A 19271-nucleotide genomic window follows, 5' to 3' on the forward strand; every position below is an offset into this window, starting at 1 on the left:
TTTTTTTTTTTTTTTTGCCTTTTTGTCTTTTTGTTGTTGTTGCTGCTATTTCTTGGGCCGCTCTCGCGGCATATGGAGGTTCCCAGGCTAGGGGTCGAATCGGAGCTGTAGCCACCAGCCTACGCCAGAGCCACAGCAACGCGGGATCCGAGCCGCGTCTGCAGCCTACACCACAGCTCACGGCAACGCCGGATCGTTAACCCACTGAGCAAGGGCAGGGACCGAACCCGCAACCTCATGGTTCCTAGTCGGATTCGTTAACCACTGCGCCACGACGGGAACTCCCTGTTTTTTTTCTTTATTTAAATAGAGTTCATATTTTTCTCATAAGAAAGCAGAATATGTTCATTTAAGAATGTTTTAAAATACATATAAGTAGAAAAGTTACCAATTAAGCCACCACTTAGCTATTTCTTTTTTTTGTACCTTTTTTTTGGTCTTTTTGTCTTTTTAGGGCCATACCCTCTGCATAACGGAGGCTCTCAGGCTAGGGGTCAAATCAGAGCTATAGCCGGTGGCATACATCACAGCCACAGCAACGTTAGATGCAAGCCCTGCTGTGACCTACACCATAGCTCATGGCAACGCCAGATCCTTGGCCCCCTGATAGAGGCCAGGGATCAAACCTGCGTCCTCAGGGGTGCTAGTCAGATTTGTTTCCTATGAGCCATGACGACAATAGGAACTCCTTTTTGAACATGTTTTTGTTCTGAAGTTATTGTTGGACTATATTGTATAATTCTGCATCCTGCTTGGATTTGTCTTAACCTGTAGAAATACTTATGATACATATAATAATACACATTTTTAGAAGTTCTCTTGTAGCACAGTGGGTTAAGGATCTGATGTTGTCAGTGCTGTAGCTCAGGTCGCTGCTGTGGCCTAGGTTTGATCCCTGGCCAGGGAACTTCCACATGCCTTAAGCACAGCCAAAAAAAAATAAAATAAAACCATGCACGGTAAACCTCCTTTTAAAAAATATGATTGATATATATTAATATATGCATTTTAAATTAAACTATAGTTAATTTATAGTGTGCCACTTTTTGCTGTACAGCCAAGTGACCCAGTCGTACACACACACACACACACACACACACACACGCACACGCACACACACACACACACACACACGCACACGCACACACACACTTCCCTTCCTGTATTACCTGCCATCATAGTCTATCCCAAGAGACTGGATATAGTTCCCTGTACTATACAGTAGGACCTCATTGCTTATCCACTACAAATGTAATAGTTTTCATCACCTAACCTCCAACTCCCCATCCATTCCATTCCCCCACCACCTTGGAATCCACAAGTCTGTTCAGTATGTCTGTGAATCTGTTTTATAGATAGTAAACCTCCTTTTTTTAATGTTTTCATGTTTTTTAATGTTTGCATGTTTCCATGATGTAGAAAAGTCAGGGCTTGCATAAAGGACATGGACTTCCTACTTGATTTACATGCTACCCCTAAAAGGTTTTTTTTTTTTTTTTTTTGCTACACCTGAAAGTTTTTGATCTGGGCACATATGTAATGTATGTTTTGCTTGTGGATTCTTTGCAGCACCAGATGCCTCTCTTCCGGAAGAAGATGGTGTGGGAAATCCTTCATCAGCAGTTGCTGTGAAAATGCCCTGCCCAGTCCCTCCAGCTACTGGTGGTTCTTTCACGGATGGACATTTCCATATACCTCATGTATTGTGGGTTAAAAAGTCCCTGCATCACCTCCATTCTCTCACAGGTACTGAGCTGTCAGAAGTGCATGAAGGCCTCTCTCTGCACCGTAGTCCTGACTTGGTGTGCGGAGGGCTGCTTGCAACCCAGTTTAAAGGCTGTGCCTGCTCAGAGCCCTGGACTCTTCAACCCACACAAGAACAAACGCTAATTAGTACTTTTTTTTTTTAAAGTTTTTTTTTTTCCCTATGAATGTGGGAAATGCAGGATTTATTCTATGATTTGTTTTCTCTGTGTGTTTGTTCACGTGTATTCATTTGCTCACTCATTTGCAAACATAATGGGCAGTGGCTGTTTTCTGCTGCTCTTTTAAAGTTAACTCTTAATTACTTTTTTGAACTATTTATTTCTGAAAGGAATGTTAATCAAGTTGCCACTCCCTGCTGAAGATCGGGAGGGATATTGCGGGGGGAGGAAGAAAGTGTTAATTAACTTCTCTTATGATCGATCGCCAGAGCATTAACTGCCAACTTGAAGCTGGAGGTCTTCCTTTGAGGCTTGAAAATACTGGGAGAAGCTCTGTGGTGCAGGGCTCTGGTTGCCTTTCAGAGGAAGTCCCACGCTACAGCATTGGCACAGTGTCATGGAAAAGTGGGACTGTGGCCAAGGAACTCTGGCTATCCAAGTGTCTTCAGAAGAGTGTTGTGGTCATCTTAAAGAGACTTCCCTTTCTGGAAATGAGGTGACTTGGCTACTCTTGAAACTGGATTTGAAGTAACTGTAAACCCTAAATCTTCATTTTCATCCCAGATCTGGTTGAGTATAAACCTCAGATATGTAAGGGCTGGCCGGAGCTGTTTATTTCAAAAGATACTGTTCAATTTAAAGCTATTTTTCGTCAGAGGTTTTTTGTTTTTTTTTTCTATATATAAAGCTGAAATTAAGTTTTGTACTCATTAGGATTTACATCTCCTCTCCCCATTCCACCCCCACTGAAATCTGTGCAAGAAGATTTAGTACTTGGCTCTGAGGTTGCCAGTTATCAGTAATCTATTTTGCATATGAAAGTTTGTATTTAACTGTTTTCTTCATTAAAAACCTTACAGTGGTTACGCATATTTAATTTCAGAAAATTTAGAGTTGGTCAGAACATATTTTGCAAGATCTAGAGCCTAGCGTTGCTTTTTCGATGTAATAAAAGGTTGTCTGGCAGAACCTGAAAAGTATATGCTGAAATGATTTCTAACCCTTTCCCTACTTAAACCTCCCACGCTTGTCCTGGTGCATAAAAGCAAGAGGTCAAACCAGAAAAAACTGGGCATGTGTTAGCTATGAATCAACATGTCTCTATCTGGAGGGTCCTGGCTGCTGGTTGCAGAGGCACACTCTTACGGGCAGTTTTCCCTGAAACGTGTTGTGGTATAGGACTTGGGGCCTGTGATGCAGTTTGAAACTGCTGTGCCTAATTGGTGGTCAAACCAGAGGACCTGTGCTTAGATGATGATTAAGGAATGAGCTGGTTGGGCTGAGTCTCCCTCAAGCTTAGGCTATACAGAGAACCCTTCCTACAGCTTCCATTCCTTTCCCAAGACTGCTGGAGTTGTGCCAGTGAGTATTGGGGTCAGGCAGCTGGCATAGCCAAAAAATGACAGAGATTTACTGGGTAGGCAATACACTGAAAACATGGTTCCCCCTTGGTACTAGTAGGTTTCACCTGAGAATTTAGCATGTGGGGTAAATCCTGTTAGGAATGGCAGATTTCTGTTCTGCCCAAATGAGTGGTGCTGGGTCGGCAGGTGGTTTACTGTATTTATTTGTGTTACAAGTGCTTGCAGGGGCTTCTTAGAGCAGCATAAATGTGACTTTTCAGGATAGTTCCTAATAATCTCCCAGGACATAATGAAATTAATGAGAGTAGAGAGATAAGTTGGAGACAGGCATTCACCCCAACTCTGAGTTTCCAAATTTGATAGGAAATACCACAGGTCATGCTTCCTTAGGCACTAACATGTCTCTTGGTGCAGAGAAATTTATTGGTAATAGAATTTAATGTCTAAACAGTGTATGAGAAAAGCAGCCAAGTGATTAAAAACAGCTGTTGATTTTATCAGTAGTGAATCATCAACATTAAAGCCAGGAAGAGATATATCTATCTATGTATATGTGTGTGTGTGTGTGTGTGTATCTATATATATGTATATAGATATACTTTTTTTTTTTTTTTGGTGGGGTGGAGGTGCATCTGTGGCATGTGAAAGTTCCCAGGCCAGGGATGTAGCAGCTGCAGTGACAACGCCAGATCCTTAACTTGCTGTGCCTCAAGAGAACTCATATTTTTTATTGTAGCAGTTTGTGGGGTGGGGGAAAGGTGGAGTGAACCACTGTTCTTTTTTAGTAGGCAGTCTCTTCTAAAGATTGATAAAGAAGAAAAAAATGAAGTTTCCACTGTGGCGCAGTAGGTTAAGAATCCAACTGCAGTGGCTGGGGTCACTGTGGAGGTATGAGTTCGATCCCCAGCTTAGCGTGGTAGGTTAAAATGATTATGTGTTGCTGCATCTGCGGCTTGGATTCGGTCCCTGGCCTGGGAACCTCTGTGTATTATGGGCGCAGACATAAAATTTAAAAAGAAGAAAAAACAACCCCCAAATGTCTCTCTCATCTTTGACCTTTGAGCCAGGATGAGAGAGGGAGGGAAATAGACTCGGGGCATGTGGAAGAGGTTCTGCTAGCTCTGTATTCTACCTCAGTTACCTCAGGCTGTCAGAACTTCTGATCTTCTTCTCTCAGATCCTCGGCACAGCTTGGGGGCTGCCATGTCGAATGGTGGATGTTTGTCTGCACTGTGAGGAGTTGCTTGGTGCTGGGACCAAGGTGTGGGTGTGGGTGTGGGTGAATGTGTCCTTGGAGATGGATTGAACCTTAGATACAAACAATATGGTAGAGAAGCAGAAAGTTTCGAATAACCTTGGTACCAGAGTTAAGCTATACTGTTTAAATTGACTTTTGTGAACTAATTGGGAAATTAATCTCTTTATGATAGTTTCTTTAAGAAGAGCTCTAAGTACCCAATATTTAACAAATTTTTGGTACTTTCTTGTTTGTAAGTTGGGGGATCAAGGTGGCTATATTGCTTTGATAATTTCTTAAAAAATTTACCTAATATATACAAGAAAGGGTTTGGGTGTTTGAAATAGGTGTTGATTTTATTTACTTACCAATAAATTCACCTCTTTAATTCAGTGGCTTTCAATTTGTTTTGATTGCAACTCATGGTAATAAATGTGTTTTATATTATGACCAATACACATGTGATTATATATGGACACAAAATTTTACAGAAAAGTATTACTTCTTTCTACATTGCTAGTTTTCTTTAAATTCTTTTTTTTTAAAATGTGGGTTGTGACCACTACATTGATTTTTCAACCCACTAATGGATAGAAATCCACAGTTTGAGAAACCCTGCTCTGAATGGGCAAATAGCAAGATACAAATTATGTTTAAAACTATAAAGCTTGAGACCACAAAAGTAGGATAAATGTGGGGTTGTTTTGAGATGAATCAATCTAGGAAAACAGGCTAGAAGTTTTCAGCCCTTGATGGAAATATGTGGTGTAAACAGTCCTTGTTCTTTAGGTTTTTACATTGGCATTTTGTAAAATACGTTCAGTAAAAGCCTTATTACTTCTGTGTAGGATGTAAAACAAAGGGTTCTATGGACCAGCGAATATGTGTTCCATGTCTTTGCCTCCTGGGATGCATGGCTAATACAGCACATCAGAGTCTTAACCTAATGTGTCTGAAACCTTGGACATTGAGCCCTTCTCCATGGGACACCTGCGGAGTGGGTGGAATACGATTTGTTGGGTGCTGGGGGGAAGCAAAACAGAGTTCTTGGTAGCGTGTGTGCTTCAAATATACGCCCCTCCCCACCAAGCACATACACTGCTTCCTAAAGGGCACGTGGTGTTCGTAGTCTGTGGTACCAGTTATATTTTTCTTTTATTGTGTCAGTAATAGGTATTCATCGTAGAAAAATAAAATACTGATAAAAGGTAAAGAGTAAGAGTTCTGCAAACTCACCACCCAGAGTGAATAACTTTTTTTTTTTTTTTTTTTAGGGCTGTACTCGCGACATATGGAGGTTCCCAGGCCAGGGGTCTAATCGGAGCTACAGCTGCCAGCCACAGCCACAGCCACAGCCACAGCCACACAGGATCCGAGCTGCATCTGCAACCTACACCACAGCTCACGGCAATGTTGGATCCTTAACCCACTGAGTGAGGCCAGGGATCAAACCCACAACCTCATGGTTCCTAGTCAGTTTCATTTCTGCTTCACCACAATGGGAACTCCCAGAGTTAATAACTCTTTTAACATTAACATTTTAGTATATCCTGGCCTTTGGTATGTACTCCTTTGTGTGTGTATGAATAAGTGTGTGTGTGTTATATACACTTGCACAAGTATACTTTTTTTTTCTTTTTTAGAGTGGCATATGGAGTTCCCAGGCTATGGGTCGAATTGGAGCTACAACTGCCAGCCTATACCACAGCCACAGTAATATCAGATCCGAGCGTGTCTGCGACCTACACCACAGCTCATGGCAACGCCGGATCCTTAACCCACTGATCAAGGCCAGGGATTGAACCCAAAACCTCATGGATACTAGTCGGATTTGTTTCCGCTGTGCTGCAACAGGAACTCCCAATTATATATTTTTATTAACAAATATGGAATCACACTATATCTTGAACATATTTTCATGCCAATAAATATTTACATTTTAGTTGCTGCGTAGTGTTCCAGGGTATGTGTTTAATTTTTTTTTAAATTTTTTAAAAATTATTTTTGCTTTTTAGGGCTGCATCTGTGGCATATGGAGGTTCCCAGGCTAGGGGCCCAATTGGAGCTGTTGCCACTGGCCTACACCACAGCCACAGCAATGCCAGATCTGAGCCACGTCTGCGACCTACACCACAGCTCATGGCAACGCCAGATCATTAACCCACTGAGCGAGGCCATGGATTGAACCTGCAACCTCATGGTTCCTAGTCGGATTTGTTACCACTGCGCCATGACAGGAACTCCTGCTTATAATTTTTTTAATCAGTAGTTAGACATACCATCTTGCACAATATTTTACTTATTTTCTTATTAGAAATTTATTTCTACATTAAAGTCACATATTTTTAAAAAAAATCACCCATTGGTATTTTGAAATTTCTTTCTTCTGCCATAAGATGGTGACTCCATTGGTTTAAGTTTTATATTTTTCATGTGTAAGCCTTCCAGATAAGTTCATTTTTATTTATTTATTTATTTATTTATTTATTTATTGGCTGCACTCTTGGCATGGACATGTGGAAGTTTCTGTGCTGGGGATTGAACCTGAGCCACAGCAGTAACCTGAGCCACAGCATTGACAATGTCTAGTCCTTAACCATTAGGCCACCAGGGAATTCCCATTGTGAGAGAGTTAATGTCTCTAATTAAATTCAATTTTAGTGGACTATTTTTAAATTTTTAAAAAATTTTTCTTGGCCATACCCATGGCACAGGGAAGTGCCAGGGCCAGGATTTGAACCTTTGCCACAGCAGCAACTTGAGCTGCTGTAGTGACAGTGCTGGATCCTTAAATCACTGCACCACAAGAGGACTCCAGACGATTTTATCTTTTTTTTTCAACTAGTTTATAAAAGGCTTTGTTGTGGAATTTTAAGACATATACAATCATCACCCCTGTTTAGCAGTTACTAAAATGTGGCTTTTTTGGTGGGGGGAGCTGCACCTGCGGCATATGGAAGTACCTGGGCTGGGGTCAAATCAGAGCTGCCACAGCAACATTGGATCCAAGATGCTTCTGTGGCCTATGCCAGATCCTTATTAACCCACTGAGCAAGGCCAGGGATTGAAGCCACATCCTCATGGATAGTAGTTGGGTTCTTAACCTGCTGAGCCACAACAGGAACTCCACAATGTGTCTAATACTGATTTGCCTTTTTTTTCATGAGAGGCAGAGCATCTGGAGTTTATTAAAGTAAAACCTTGACATATCTTTCTACCCATATACTTAAGAATGTCTCCTTAACAAATAATTTTTTTAAAAAGCCTGTGTTATTTTCATACCTAATGAAATTCATAAGAATTTGTTAATACCATCCAACAGTTCATATTCAAGTTTCCCCCCAAAAATTTACTATATTCTTAAAATAAGAATGTATAGTGGATTGAATCTTGGCCCCTAAAACATGTCCACATCCTAATCCTTGGAATCTGTGAATATTACCTTCTATGTCAAAAGATGTGACTAAGGATCTTGAGAAAAGGAAATTATCCTGGATTATCTTTGTGCCCCCTAAATACAATCACATACCTTCTAAGAAAGAAGCAGACAGAGTTTTAAGAAAGATGAGCTGTATACCTATTTTGAGGTATAAACAAAATCTGGAAAAAGTCTTAATAATGGTTGGCTGGACAGGCTCTGTTGGTTTCTACTTTATAAACTTGTGTTTGGAGTTTGAAAAACGAAGAAGAGAAAATGGGATTACAGAAGTAGAGACTGGAGGGGTGCTACCATGCACCAAGGAAGCCTGGAGCCCCCAGAGCTGGAAGAGCCTTCTGAGGGAAACTGGCTCAGATGACACCTTCATTTCAGACTTCCAGCTGCGTAACTGTGAGTATATTTCTGCTCTTTAGATCCATTAAATCTGTGGTAGTTAGAGCAGTCTCAGAAAGCTAATACAGGATTTAGTAAAATGTACATGTACCTTTGGTTATTATATCTCTTGGGTCTCGTATTCAACAGTAGTTTCCTTCTTTGTACTATTATTTATTAGAGAGACTGGGTGTACCTGTGGAAAATCCCACTTGTAGATTTAGTTTATAGCTCCTTGGTGATAGTTAACTACTTCCATCTCTTGTATTTCATGTAAACTGGTAAATTTGATCTAGAGGCTTGATCAGATTCAGGCTGAATTGATTAGGCAAGGATACTTTCTTAGTGGTTCTGTTGTATTGCATAATGTGACACATAATATCTGCTTGTTATACTTACTGGCACTAAGATTGATCTGTGGTTCAGGCCATGAGAGTTCCTTCTTGGCTTTTTTTTTTTTTCTTTTCTTTTCAGGACTGCACCCGCAACATATGGAGGTTCCCAGGCTAGGGGTCCAATCGGAGCTACAGCTGCTGGCCTACACCACAGCCACAGCAACACAGGATCCAAGCCACATCTGCGACCTACACCACAGCTCACGGCAACTCTGGATCCTTAACCCACTGAGCAAGGCCAGGGATTGAACCTGCAACTTCATGGTTCCTAGTCCAGATTTGTTTCTATTGTGCCACAACGGGAACTCCCTCCTCTTGGTTTTAAATTTAATTGTTGGTCCATTTTTTCATTAAGAGGAATATAATGGTGATTTTCTAATTCTTTCATTCCTCTGTGTTAATTAATTACCTTGAATTTTTCTATAAAAAAATCTCATGAACTGATTTGGTTATCCTGAAATGCACTTCATATAGGAAAAATATATGATTTTTAAAACTTTACTTTATTGAAATATAGTAGATTTACAATACTATATTAGTCTTTATTTATTTATTATTTATTTATTTTGGTTTTTAGGGCCGCACCAGGGGCATATGGGGGTTCCCAGTCTAGGGGTCGAATCGGAGCTGTAGCCGCCAGCCTACGCCAGAGCCACAGCAACGCGGGATCCAAGCCGCGTCTGCAATCTACACCACAGCTCACGGCAACTCTGGATCCTTAACCCACTGAGTGAGGCCAGGGATTGAACCCACAGCCTCATGGTTCTTAGTCAGATTTGTTTCCACTGCACCATGATGGGAACTCTGGTTTTCACTTAAAATTATTAAAAGCATTGGCCATATTCCCTGTGTTGTACAATGTATCCTTGCAGCTTGCCCCTCTTATAGTTTGCACCTTTTAATTGCCACTCTTATCTTTCCTTCTCCCCACTGAATTGTTCTGTGAGTCTGCTTCTGGTTTGTTAATATTCATGTGATTGTTTTATTTTTTAGATTCTACATATAGGTGATAATATACAGTATTTGTCTTTCTCTGATTTATTTCATTAAGCATAATACGCTCCAGGTCCATCCATGTTGTTGCAGATGGCAAGAGTTTCATTCTTTTTATGGCTGAGTAATATTCGTGTGTGTATGTCTGTGTGTATCACATCTTTGTTAAGTTGCTTCATGTATTGGCTATTGTGAATAATAAATAGTGCTGCTGTGAACATCAGCATGCATCTTTTTTTTTTTTTTTTTTTTTTTTGCTTTTTTAAACTTAAAAAAAATTTTTATTTTATTTTTTGCCAAGGGGGTCACAGGGCTACTCCCAGCTCACTCACAACTGGAGCTGGGTTCCATGGTCTCTTGCTACAGGGCCCTGGGGGTTCTGAAGCAGGTGTCAGCCTGGCGGTGGATGGAGCTTCTGGCTGAGGTGCTCAAGGTATCTCTGAGCTGATGTTGGCCTGCTGATGGAAAGGGCTGGATCTTGGAGGTCCTGGGGCTGGTGCTGACCTGCTGGTGTGTTGCTCAGGTCCTGAAAAGGCAGGCTGCAGGACGTGGTGGTCTTGGTCCTGCTGTCCACGCACTGGTGGGTAGGGTCAGAGCGTAGGCGAACCTGGGGCTAGTGCCCACCCACAAGTGCATGAAGCCAGGTCCTGGGGTTAGTGCCAGCCCACTGGTGGGCAGAGCCAAGTCCTGGTGTCTATGGCTGCAAAGCTAGGGGGTTCCAAAGCTGATGTCAGTGGTGGTGGGGCTGGTTCCTGACAGTTGGCAGCAGGGTCCAGGGTGTCCTGATGCTTATGTCCACTCACTGGTGAGTGAGGCCGTATGCCTAGGTGGCTTCCTGAGGGGCCCAAGGTGTCTCAGAGCTGTCTTGGCCTGCAGCTGGCAGGCAGGGACCCAGTGTATCCTGGAGCTGATGTCTGGGCAATGGTGGGTGAGGCCGGTCCAGAGGCTAGAGCTGGCTGGCCGGTGGGTGGGTCTGGGGCCTGCACCCTGGTGTGCAGGGCTGGGTTCCCAGGTCTCCAGCTGCAGGGTCCTGGGAGTCCTGAGTCTAGTGCCTGTGCACTGGTGTCTGGGGTCAGATCTTGGGTCTTTGCCCAAAAGTAAGCCCTACCAGCCTTCCAAGCCAGATTCTGGGGGTTCGCCTTCCCAGGGCAGTCCTGTACTGGGGAGCCTGATGTGGGGCTCAGGCCACTTGCTCCCTGGAGGGACCTTCTGTAATTGTAGTTATTCTTCCAACTGTGGGTGGCTCACCTGGGATTTGGGTCTTGTTACTGCCTCCCAGTCCCTCCCACCTGTCTCATTGTGGTTCCTTCTTGATATATTTACTTGTAGAGGATATTTTCTGTTAATCTTCTGGTCTTTCTCATTTAATTGCTCTGTAAATAGCTGTAATTTTGCTGTGCCCTTGAGAGGAGGTGAGCTCAGGGTCTTCTTACTCTGCTGGCCTACATCACAGCCACAGCAATGCCAGATCTGAGCCATGTCTGCGACCTACACCACAACTCACAGCAATGCCGGATCCCTAAGAATTTGGGCAGTATTAATGCTGATTATCATTGCATTATTGGTGCTTCTAGGCCTTTACAACAGACAGATTAGGTTTTTATTCAGAGGAAAAATGTGTTACTGATCTCAAATTCAAATGTTAAGATTTTAAAGTTTTTCTTGATTTTACACTGTAATCTTGAAAATCTTGGTTGCTAACAATATTAACATAATTACTGATTTTACCCTATGACATACTTATAAGAACTCAAAATATCAGGGGTTCCTGTCATGGCTCAGTGGTTAATGAGACCGACTAGCATCCATGAGGATGTGGGTTTGATCCCTGGCCTTACTCATGCAGCTCGGATCCCGTGTTGCTGTGGTGCCGATTGGACCCCTAGCCTGGGAACCTCCATATGCTTCGAGTGTGGTCCTTAAAATACAGAAACAAAAAGCAAAACCCCAAAATATTAGTACCAGCATAAGAAATAAGGTTTCTCAACATAATTTTTCTTTGTAATTCTTTTTATTCTTAGACTGTATTCCTCTAGAGATTCATAGTGAAAAATCACTGTAATTTTTAAAATCAAGTAATTTTTTTTCTCTGAGTGATTATGCCATCAACTTGATACCCAGTTGGATTTATTTGCTTTTAGTGTTTTGAGATTTTCTTTTTGGTTATGTTTTTAAATTATGTAAAACATAAACATTAGTCCAAAAGCAAAACTATGGAATAAGTTACATTCACTTTTGCTTTTCTCTTTTTCTGTATAGATAACTTTTTATTAGCTTGTAACCTTTCCCGTTTTGTAAATATAGCTACACACACACACATATTCCTATTTAACACTAAAGATAGCGTATTATTTATTTTATTTTTTGCTTTTTAGGGCCACACTCGCAGCATATGGAGGTTCCCAGGCTAGGGGTCGAATCGGAGCTACAGCTGCTGGCCTACAACACAGCTGCAGCAACACAGGATCCGAGCTGCCTTTTCGACCTACACCACAGCTCATGGCAATGCCAGATCCTTAACCCACTGAGTGAGGCCAGGGATCAAACCCTCAACCTCATGGTTCCTATTTGGATTCGTTTCCACTGCGCAATGATGGGAACTCCAGGGTTGCATATTAAAACCACTTATGCTTCTTGATTTTTTTTAAAACTTAATGTGCTGGATGTTACCACTCATTCTTCAATTCTTTTTTTTTTTTTTGTCTTTTTGCCTTTTCTAGGGCCGCTCCCATGGCACATGGAGGTTCCCAGGCTAGGGTTCCAATCGGAGCTGTAGCCGCTGGCCTACACCACAGCCACAGCAATGCAGGATCCAAGCTGCATCTGGGACCTACACCACAGCTCATGGCAACGCCAGATCTTTAACCCACTGAGCAAGGGCAGGGATCGAACCCGCAACCTCATGGTTCCTAGTTGGATTCGTTAACCTCTGAGCCACAATGGGGACTCCTCTTCAGTTCTTATTATAGCTTCATAATAATCCATAGTTTCAGGGGCTGGGGTGCATTAGCAGTCCCCTCATGGTGGATGTTGAGGCTTCCAATCTCGTTCTGTTACACATAATGCTGCAATGCATGTGCCTTGTTCATGTTACTTCCTATTTTTGCTAACATACCATCTTTGGGATGGATTCCTAGAAGTGGAACTGCTGGGTCAAATATTTAGTGTATGTAATTTACCAAATTTCCCTCCACAGGAGTAGCATCATTTTGTGTCACCTCACAGTCTTACCTGCAAAGCCTAAAACATTTACTCTTTTATTATTTACAGAAAAGGGCTGTCATCCCCTGCCCGCAGCACTGCAGTCCTTGCCCAGCCCCTCTCTGGAGAGCGTGGGGTGGGGAATGGGCCCAGGCCGAGGGGTGGCTCAGATCACTCTGCTGGCACTCCTCGGTGAGAACTTAGTCCCATGAGCACACAGTACTGGGCGTGGACTAGGAGGTGGTCTGGGTGGGGGCCTGGGAAGAAGAGACCATGAATTTTTGTTCCATAGATAGTGCAGTACCACAGTTATCAATTTGTATCCTTTTTATGACACTTTCAGCCAACTCCCCCCACACCCCGAAACACAGTGTCCTCATATACATTTCATACTTTTTTGGTCTTTGTTAACATATGTATTTTGGAATTTTATTACTATGATTACTATATTTTGCTTCCTCTCCAAGGGTACTTTCTGATATTCAAATTCAGTTTTAAATGTAGTTATATGGTTCAGCTGTAAATTTCTATTTACAACGGAGTTCCCGTTATGGCTCAGTGGTTAGCGAATCTGACTAGGAACCACGAGGTTGCAGGTTCGCTCTCTGGCCTTGCTCAGTGGGTTAAGGATCTGGCGTTGCCGTGAGCTGTGGTGTAGGTCGAAGACCCAGCTCAGATCCTGCATTGCTGTGGCTGTGGTGTGGGCCAGCGGCTGAAGCTCCGATTGGACCCCTAGCCTGGGAACCTCCATATGCCGCAGGTGCGGCCCTAGAAAAGACAAAAAGACAAAAAAAAAAAAAAATCTATTTACAGCAACTTAAATATTTCTTGTGTAATTGGTTTCATTGCTCATATTTAGATTTTTTTTTTATTTATTTTCTTTTTATGGCCACACCTGTGGCATGTGGACTTTCCTGGCCAGGGATGGAATTGGAGCTGCAGCTGCTGGCCTATGCCATGGCCACACTGGATCCAAGCCACATATATGACCTACGCCACAGCTTGCAGAAACACCAGATCCTTAACCCACTGAGCAAAGCCAGGGATCGAACCTGCATCCTCGAGAACACTGTCAGGTTCTTAAGCTACTGAGCCATGACGGGAACTACAGTTTTTTTTTTTAAACATAAGCTTTATTTGGCTTCATTTTTAGTTGGAAATATTTTCATATTTATAAGAAGGACATAGGAATACTCTTATCTGAATCCTTGCAGATAGAAATTTTTTCTGAAGTTTTTATACACAACAGAGAACTTGACTGGGTATAAGAATTCTTGAGTCCCAGCCCTTTTTCTCCTTAAAACTTGCTCTCTGGCTTTTAGTGGTGGAACAGAGCTATCTGAAACCAGCTTTATTTTTGCTTGTTTTTTTTTTTTGTTTGTTTGTCTGTTTTGTTTTTTAAGCAGCTTTTTGGGAGTCTGTATCCTATTAGAATTTTAGTTTTTTCCAATAAATTTGCCAGATCTATCGAGATCTGAATCTCTATTTTTGCCTGGTTGTATTAAGGTAATAGTTTGTTGCTATAAAAGGCCATGTTAACAGTGGCTTAAAAAAGATAGAATTCTCTCTCTCAGGTACCAGTGTGAACCTAAATCATCCAGCACCGATGTAGCAGTGTCATAGTGACAGGAGCTTTTCTAACGTTGGACTCGGTTAAGATGGCCCTTCCAGCTCAGAGCAGCTGTCACCTCCATACCTCATTCTATCCAGTGGGAAGGGAGACCTGGTGGATACATCTTGGAGGTGGCAAATATGCATTTTCCTATCTTTCTGAAAAGTGGTTCCATGAAACTAGACCATGCCATGGATAAAGGTTTCCCATTCGAGTTCTATATTGCTTATAGTTAATTATTGTCAATTTCCCTTGCTTTTTGGTGTTTAGTTGTTTTTTAGTCTCGTTTTTTTCTTTTTCTTTTTCTTTTTTTTGGCTTCACCCAAAACATATGGAAGTTCCTGGGCCAGGGATGGAACCTGAGCCCCAGATGGGACCTACGCCACAGTTGCAGCAACATCAGATCCTTAACCCCGCTGTACCACAGCGGGAACTCCTTTTTAGCCTGTTTTTGATGCTCTTAAGTTTTTCCTTTTTTGATGTTTAATGAGAAACTATAAGAAGGAATATTGAAGGCTGCTAACTGGAAGCCATTTTTGACTTAGAAATCCCTTCTTATATATCAGAATCAAAGACTTTGTTATCTTCAAACTTTTACTTTGCAGATGAGGAGATAGGTCTCCACAGGGCTGTGATGTACGCAAAGCAATAGCTAGCGGACAGGCAAGCAAGGCAAAAACGGGGCCTGGCTTTCTCCTCTTCTGATGAGAAAGTGAGACTCTGGTACCAGAGATCAGGTCCAGGGGCACCTGTCCCTGCCTCAGGCCTGCCCTAGGGCAATTCTGCGCCCACCCTGGTAAGCTCCCCTCACAGCTGCTTGCTGCTTCTTGAGCAAGGCTTCCCCTGGGTACCACCAATTACTGTGGCTTTCAAAGGTGTAAGATGCAGGAGCGGGGGGTGCTGTATTCCTTCACAAAATGACTTTTTGGAGCTGAGAGAAAGCACGTCCCAGTGGTAGAGGGTGGTTAGGGGAACAGGGAAGACAAGACAGCTGTTTTCAAACATAAGGAGAGTTGTCCTAAGTGAGGTGTAGCAGATATGGTGTGAGGTGGTTGTGTCGGGGAACAGATCTCAGGGTCATTGGAAGGAAGAACTATGAGGCTGGGCTGTGCGAAGACAGAGCTGCTCTTCTCAGAAGCCGTGTTGCCTCTCGCCGGTGGGGTGGCCAGGTGTTGGAGAGAATGTAGGGGGCATTACTTTGTGTTAGGGAGGTAGACCAGATGACCTCCAGAGTCTTTCCCCAGTACTGCTGTTCTGTGACTCTGGAGTTGTGAATAGGTTTTGCCAGGTTCAGTGAAGGTGCCTGGAAGTGGTTTTGTAGCTGGGGAGAATCTCAGGACATTCAAGAGTCACAAAATATGTAACTTGTTCATATTGGAAACTGTTGAAATTACAGATAAATTGAGGTGGAGATCAAATTGAGTTTAGTTTTTCAAAGTTTGCCCCGATCACTAGAGGTTATTGGAAGCAAATGGGAATATTCTTCACTGTTCATTGTCAGCCACTCTTAGATCCGAAAATGGGAACAAACCACCAAGTACCTTGGATCCGTGGCCAAATTACTGCTTTTCCTAAGTGTATACAGGGAGCATCGAGGTCAAGTTGAGAGTGTGGTTTTGTTCTCTGCGGTTTCTCCTCGTGCTGGTGGTTTCTAAGCGAGCAAGAACATTAAGGACACTCATGGCTTCTAGAAAGACAGTGACTTGTATGTGGCTGATGTGAGCTCAAACAGAAAATTAACCCGCATATGAGGTCAGTTTTAAAACTGTAATTCATCAGCACCTTAAGGGAAATGTACAGAGGAAATAAAAGGCGGCAGCAACAGCTGACAGTAAACATCAGGGAACTTTCCAGTGGCGTTATTAGACGCAAGCAGCAGCGGTCAAAGGAATCTATTAGGCTTTAAAAAAGTGCATGTACCATTTCAGCTAGTTGCTGAATCTTATATTTGTGGGCTTCTTTCATCATTGCCTCTGTTGCCCGCATCCTTCCCCAGGGATGTAAGAATAAGACTAGGCCAAAAGCTTCATTTCCTTTCTTTGTTGAAACCCCTTCAGACTTCTCACTATTCTATTGATCTCCCTTTTTCTCTGTTTTTAAGTTGGCCCTCTATGCTGGAACTCTCAATTGCAAACCACCTCTTTCATCCTTCTTTTCTATAGCTCCATCCTGGAGGCAATTAGATTGTCTTTGGGCAGAGTTGGAGGGAAACCAATCAAGACAGAAGGGATGTTCAGGCCTGCTCACCACGTCTAGGGAGACATTAGCACATTCAAAACCACTATAGGTCATGGGTTTTCAAGGGGTTCGATCCAAGGGAGCAGGGAGGGGCTTTTTGAGTTGTGTAGGCTAATGAATAAAACCGTTGTTGTTGACCTAAGTCTCTATTTAATGATTGTCTTTTCATTTTGCATAAAACTAAGTTTAATTAGGACTTTCTGGGATGTCAGGATATCTTGTCAAGACAGGAAAAGGCTGGGATTTAAAGCAGAAGAAATGAATACAAAGTTTGTGGTGAGTAACTCATCAGAGCCCAGTGTATACACCTGAGGCTTTTCTAACTTATAGTAAAATGTGATAGGATTTCATCCTGTAAAGGGATAGTCTCATGCTTGTACTGCCTCTGGGAAGCTCAAAAGAGCCAAGTCCAAGTGCTGGGCTCTGAGAAAAATGGGTCATGGGGAGAACATCTTTGCTTAGAACACTGCCAATTGGTCCGCTTCCTGTCTTCCTCTCCATGTGGCCTCCCCTTCAGTTTTTTTGCAACCTAGGATGACGTCTGTGTTCTCTGGACCAGGGCAAGGCAGGCATCATCCTAGAACTTCTTTTCCTGCCTTCTCTTGCATGTTCAGAGACAAATATTTTGGAATTGGGCTGTTTAGGAGCCAGAATGAAGCCCTTTGGCCTCTGTTTAAAGCCCTTCCTTTAAAGATGTGCTATTTCTCTGTCTCTTCATCTGACATGAACACCTTGACCCAGGGGACAGCTTTCAGTAACAACCCTGGCTGCCAGGAACCCCCCAGTTTCTCTCTGGCCTGGCAGTCAACCTCTGGTTTGCTTCTCCCTCTGAGAGGGTGGCAGGCTGGAGTCCTAAATGGGGAAAGGCAGAGGCACAGGGACCAGGATTTCAATGGCCACGGGAAGGGCTGGCCTGTCCCTGTCCACGTTCATGTGAACCATAGTGGTGAGAGGAACAGCTGGCATCTAGATGCCATAAAACTTTTCAAAGAACGAGCAGCATCACAGACATTGTAAAGAATGGGAAAATCGAGTGGGGATGGGACACCAGTGAGGAACAAATTCTGAGAGATTCGGGAGCCCTCAGAGTTTGTTAGAGAACATTCATCTTCTGTCCTTGCTGTGCTATGAAGTCTCCCCAAGAAGCCTGAGCGACCACCTCTGGCGGTCAGCTGTCAGCTCCATTTTCCTAAGATGGCTTGGGTTTAGCAGCCATCCCTGGTAGACCCCACAGACCTGTGAACACAGGCAACATGTGGTGCGGCACCAGTCTCACCAGCCTCTTCAGTGTGTTGGTGGGAGCCCAGGTCCACTCCTCACCGCCAGTCCACGGCTGACCCTGTCCTTCTGAGTTCCTGGAATACTTACACTTAGGCTTTGGGTGGTGGTGGTGGTGAAGGAAGTATCTCTTTCCTTAAGCTGTCTGGCATGTTGTTCTCTCCCCTTTCCCCCACATCAAAATAAGCTCTTTCCCTGGCCATGCTTAAGGCTTCTTAAAGGTAGGGGCTGGTCTCACCTAGTTCCTGTGCAGCAGTATCCACTCCTCCAGCTCTGTGGCTCACCGTGCACACAGGGCTCACCCAGAGGGCCCACCCGCCGAAGTTCTGACTCAAGGGGGACTCCAAGCATCTGTGTTTCTCCCAAGTTCCCAGGTGATACTGAGGCTGCTGGTCTGAAGACCCTCGACTGAGCGCCACTGACCTAGCTCCATGCAGCTTTCCAGTCCTGATGGCATGTGCTGCCTGTGTCCCTAAGCCCCTCAGGAGTGGAACTCACCTGACACTCTGGGATGGGCAACGCTTAGGTAAAATAAGAGGCCAAGACACCAGGATCTTGTTAGCTGGATATATTTCTTTTTTTGTTTGTTTGTTTTTGTTTTTGTCACAGAACACTGTTTGCAGTAGAGGAAACTGGCATTGCAGTCTGGTGGTAAAATGGCTTGTTCACATAAACCAGTACATGTTCATCCTTTAGCGCAAAAAGCCCTAATGGCGCGTACCCTATGGAAATTCAGGATATCTCCAATACTTTCTCTCTCTGTTTTTCTTTGTCATTTTTTTTTTTTTTTTTTTTTTTTTTAATAAGCATTTTCAAGGTTTGTCCAAAAGAAGGCCATATAGGTTCTTGGCTAGCGGAAGACAATTCAGAACAGCTGTTGCACACTTGGACTGTCACCTTCTCCAGGCTGGCAGTTGATATTTTTTTTCCAACTCATTTTTATTAAAAAAATAAAAAAATGCTCCAACTATCAGTTTTACAAAATCTCTAAGGGAAACACAAGAGCAAGGTGCTGAGGTAAAAAACACCTGAGGTAGCTTTTTTTGTGTGTTTTTCTCGTTAAAAAAATCTGTAAATTTAACGCCCTGGGCCAACGACCTCGTGTAAATTGCTACTTTCCTCCATATTTTTTTTTAAAGAAAGAAATCATTTCGCTGAATATTGATGGCTTATACACCAAAATGTAAAAAGACAAAATACATTCTTTCTTTGTGGAA

The 19271-nt window shown here is 42.9% G+C and overlaps 1 protein-coding gene across 30 annotated transcripts in view; it reads left to right on the plus strand.

The window, feature by feature from the left end:
* Nucleotides 1-2902, plus strand: part of SENP2 (SUMO specific peptidase 2) — a 39996-nt gene extending 37094 nt beyond the window's left edge. For 24 of the 30 annotated variants that reach the window (XR_014824487.1, XM_084990599.1, XM_021069994.2 and 21 more), the window contains one exon: nt 1570-2902. Coding sequence is in view for 23 of the 30 variants with exons in the window: in XM_084990599.1 (XP_084846725.1) it covers nt 1570-1632 (63 nt within the window). In the remaining 7 variants the exon portion in view is untranslated. The remainder of the gene's footprint in view (nt 1-1569) is intronic. The other 6 variants (XR_014824486.1, XR_014824482.1, XR_014824484.1 and 3 more) reach the window with 1 other exon arrangement.
* The last annotated feature ends 16369 nt before the right edge of the window (nt 2903-19271 follow it).

This window comes from Sus scrofa, chromosome 13 (assembly GCF_054392235.1).
Source record: "Sus scrofa isolate SSC_HxYL_T2T_F1_AM1 chromosome 13, Sscrofa_HxYL_maternal_Yorkshire_Landrace_v2.0, whole genome shotgun sequence".
Taxonomy (NCBI): domain Eukaryota; kingdom Metazoa; phylum Chordata; class Mammalia; order Artiodactyla; family Suidae; genus Sus; species Sus scrofa.